Source organism: Bison bison, unplaced genomic scaffold (assembly GCF_000754665.1).
Source record: "Bison bison bison isolate TAMUID 2011002044 unplaced genomic scaffold, Bison_UMD1.0 scf7180017864462, whole genome shotgun sequence".
In the NCBI taxonomy this organism is placed as follows: Eukaryota; Metazoa; Chordata; class Mammalia; order Artiodactyla; family Bovidae; genus Bison; species Bison bison.
Window position 1 is genome coordinate 1,583,296 of NW_011495024.1, and position 4,031 is coordinate 1,587,326.

Genomic DNA, 4,031 nt, shown 5'->3' on the forward strand with positions numbered 1-4,031 from the left:
TGGAAACAGTGTCAGACTTTATTTTTGGGGGCTCCAAAATCACTGCAGATGGTGACTGCAGCCATGAAATTAAAAGACGCTTACTCCTTGGAAGGAAAGTTATGATCAACCTAGATAGCATATTCAAAAGCAGAGACGTTACTTTGCCCACAAAGGTCCATCTGGTCAAGGCTATGGTTTTTCCAGTGGTCATGTGGATGTGAGAGTTGGACTGTGAAGAAAGCTGAGCGCCGAAGAATTGATGCTTTTGAACTGTGGTGATGGAGAAGACTCTTGAGAGTCCCTTGGACTGCAAGGAGATCCAACCAGTCCATTCTGAAGGAGATGAGCCCTGGGATTTCTTTGGAAGGAATGATACTAAAGCTGAAACTCCAGTACTTTGGCCACCTCATGTGAAGAGCTGACTCATTGGAAAAGACTCTGATGCTGGGAGGGATTGGGGGCAGGAGGAGAAGGGGACGACAGAAGATGAGATGGCTGGATGGCATCACTGACTGGATGGATGTGAGTTTGAGTGAACTCCGGGAGTTGGTGATGGACAGGGAGGCCTGGCGTGCTGTGATTCACGGGGTCGCAAAGAGTCGGACACGACTGAACGAGTGAACTAAAATGAACTGAACTTTGAGCTTAAAAATGTTAAGGTAAAGGAAATGTGTGCCTTAGAACTGATGAAATGTGATACTTGTGATTTATAATAGAATATTTAGATGCAAAACTTTCTTATTCTCTTCACCCAGTATGTCTCATTAAACATCTCTGAAATTTCTCATTTCTCGTGGCACATTTTAAGTCATTCTGCAATTCTTTCTGTGACTCTACAGCTTACATTGAGGCTTGAAGACAAACTCCTGACAAATTTATGTTATTATAGACATCAGAAACAATAAACCATGATGGTTCATCCAAATATACACATTTGTGAGATTAAGAAATTATCTCATTTTTCACCAAAATGGAAGAGAGTTTACAAGTACTCCCTTTCTCTAATTATAAACTTACTTTATTGCTGCCAACTTTTTGGACAAAGTTCCCTCTGCTGGAATCTTTAAGAGAAAAAAAAAAAGTATTACAGGAAAGCCATCATTTGACATTATTTCAAAATAATTATATTTTAATTTATCGAATTATAAATACCTAACTCTGATATGGAATAAAAATGAAGGAAATACTGAACCAGAAACAACTGTCCTAGTGCCATATGAATGGGGCCTTGTGGCTGAGGACAAACATTCCCAGCGACAGCGCCGCATTCAGATTTCACAGGCAGCGACTCTCCAACTAGGCAGGAATAACGGATGACTCGAAGGGGTTGCTGGCATATGAGGAGACGATGTTGTTGAAGACACATGTGAAGAGTGTTAAGGAAAACTGTTTTATAAAATGGGCATGGAAAAAAGGGACACTTCTAAGTTGACATTTTATTGAATATGCTGCTGCTGCTGCTGCTGCTAAGTCACTTCAGTGGTGTCTGACTCTGTGCGACCCCATAGACGGCAGCCCACCAGGCTCCCCCGTCCCTGGGATTCTCCAGGCAAGAACACTGGAGTGGGTTGCCATTTCCTTCTCCAATGCATGAAAGTGAAAAGTGAAAGTGAAGTTGCTCAGTCGTGTCCGACTCTCCGAGAACTCATGGAGTGCAGCCTACCAGGCTCCTCCACCCATGGGATTTTCCAGGCAAGAGTACTGGAGTGGGGTGCCATTGCCTTCTCCGATTGAATATGCTATCTTCACTCATCTCTCTCTGAGTTTATATATGCCAACTGGCAAAAACAAAACCCTTCAGTATCTGTCCTCGGACAAACAATGGAATCTCCCTTTTTTCAGGATCATGCTGTTTTCAGTCATATACAGTACCTAAGAGTGATGGGAACGGGTAGGGAAAACTTTATGGAGAAGGTGGAAATTCAAGTCAACAATGGTGACTAACAGCAATGTGCCAAATACCGCCAGGTACTGTGAACAGGAAGGTCAAAAGATGCAAATTGCCAAGTTCACGGTCCAGGGGTATCTGTAAACACCAATCTCATTTAGGGCAGTCACTATACAACTCCTCTGGAAAACCTGTCTTTTAGTCATTTGATGGTTTACATAGTAAACGTAAGAAACTGAACTACTACTTCTTAGTCTGCCTTGCTCAAGCTAACAAATGATAAAGCTCTCAGAATATAGACAGAAACATAGTCCAAGACATGCAAAACGCCCACACGAATAATCAACATGTGAATGCCAGGCATCAAAACTCGTCCCCTAGGTGCTTTCTAGGCGCTCTCAAGGACCTGTGCCCTGCTACTAAAGATGAGAATGAATAGATATAGCATAAGACGATAAATTACAAAAAGGATTCAGAGGAAGAAAAATACCACTTGATGTTACAAAGCATCAAAAAGCCTTGAATAAGTGACATCTTAAGTGCCTTCTGTAAAATATATATTATCTTGATGAGCAAAATGAGAGTTTAAGGATTCCCAGAATATACACAGTGAAATACTACTCAGCCATAAAAAAGAAGGAAATCTTGCCATTTGCGACACCATGGATACATGCTGAGGGTATGCTAAGGGAAATAAAGACCAATACCCTATGATGTCACTTATTCATGCATCTAAAAACCAAAACAGGGAATTCCCTGGTAGTCCAGTGGTTAGCAACTCCGTGCTCTCACTGCCGAGGGCCCAGATTTGATCCCTGGTTGGGAAACTAAAATCCTACAAGCCTCACAATGTGACCAGATAAAAAGACAAAATAAAACTCAAGAGATACAGAGAACAGATTGGTGGTGACCCAGAGAGAAGGGGGTGGAGAGTGGGCAAAACGAGTGAAGGGGCTCAAGTGCACAGTGACGGATGCTGACTAAACCCATGGCGGTGACCATGCTGTAGTGTGAACAAACGCTGGACCGTTACACTGAACGCCTGAAATTAATATAATGTTACATACCAATTTTACCTAAGTTAAAAAAACAAAGAACTGAGCAGAAGGATGTGGGTGGGAAGGCCCATGTGTATGATCTGCTACAAGCGCAGCGCCCAGGCTGCAGGACGGTCATGTGTGGAAGAGTGCAGGGCCCCAGGGCTGCCCTGCACAGACCGTCAGGATGTCGGGAAGAACAGCTAGAAAAATGACAAGATTTTAGGCACCTCCATACATATTTGATGTGAACCGGTGTAGGACCCAGCGGGCAGCTGCGCTCACAGTCTGGTAGCACAGCGGAGCAACATCACAATGTTCCAGCCGCCTCCTAAGGACTACAGTGAGGTGCCGGCTGCCAGAGGGCGGACGGCAGGGTCACCTGATGCACCAGTAATCCATGGATACGAAGAATCAGGGCTGGCTCCTCAAGGAGAACACCAAGCCAAGGCAGGGGTGTGTGTAATGTTCATGGGGACGGAGGTGGAGGAGAGAGATTTCGGGTTAGGAGCTCCAGGAAGAAGTGCTTTAGGAAGATTAAGTAGACAGAGGTGTGTTGGCTACATGTGAGGCAGACAAAGCAGGAACTGTAACAGGCCTTTGCAACTATTTTGGCCAGAAGTGAAAACTTAGGTGGGACAATGCAAAAAGAAAGGAATGACTCATCTTCAGAAGAAACCACAGCTGAAAACCAGGCAGGGATGACAAGCAACAGGCTGGATGGGCTAAAGAGTCCAAGGCTGGCAGTCTGAGCGGTACTAAAGAACAGGTAATCAGTAGATGGCATAGGATAGGGTTGTAGATCGATACAGGTAAGGTGAGCACAGAGGGGCTGGCAGGACAACCCTGTGGATGTGTCAGGCAAGGATCTGATATGAGGAAGCAGGACTCAAGAAGGGCTGACAGAAGACACATGTGATAAACGGAAGAATCTAAAACCGTGATAGTAATTATGGAGACTGTGCCAAAACCTTAAGGTCTACTTTTAGAGAAGTGGGCAGTTTTGCCTGCTGGGGACGTTTGGCAATTGGTTGTTACGACTTGGGTGGGAAGGATGCTACCGGCACCTAGTGGGCAGAGGCCAGGGATGCTGCATTACAAAGGTCAGTGTCCAACAACACGCA

General features: G+C 44.6%; 1 protein-coding gene across 1 annotated transcript in view; it reads right to left on the bottom strand.

Annotated features, from left to right (window-relative positions):
• Nucleotides 1-4,031, bottom strand: part of RBM34 (RNA binding motif protein 34) — a 17,264-nt gene that overhangs the window by 5,221 nt on the left and 8,012 nt on the right. The window contains 1 exon segment of the mRNA XM_010860086.1: nucleotides 1,000-1,043. Within this exon segment, the coding sequence (XP_010858388.1) occupies nucleotides 1,000-1,043 (44 nt within the window).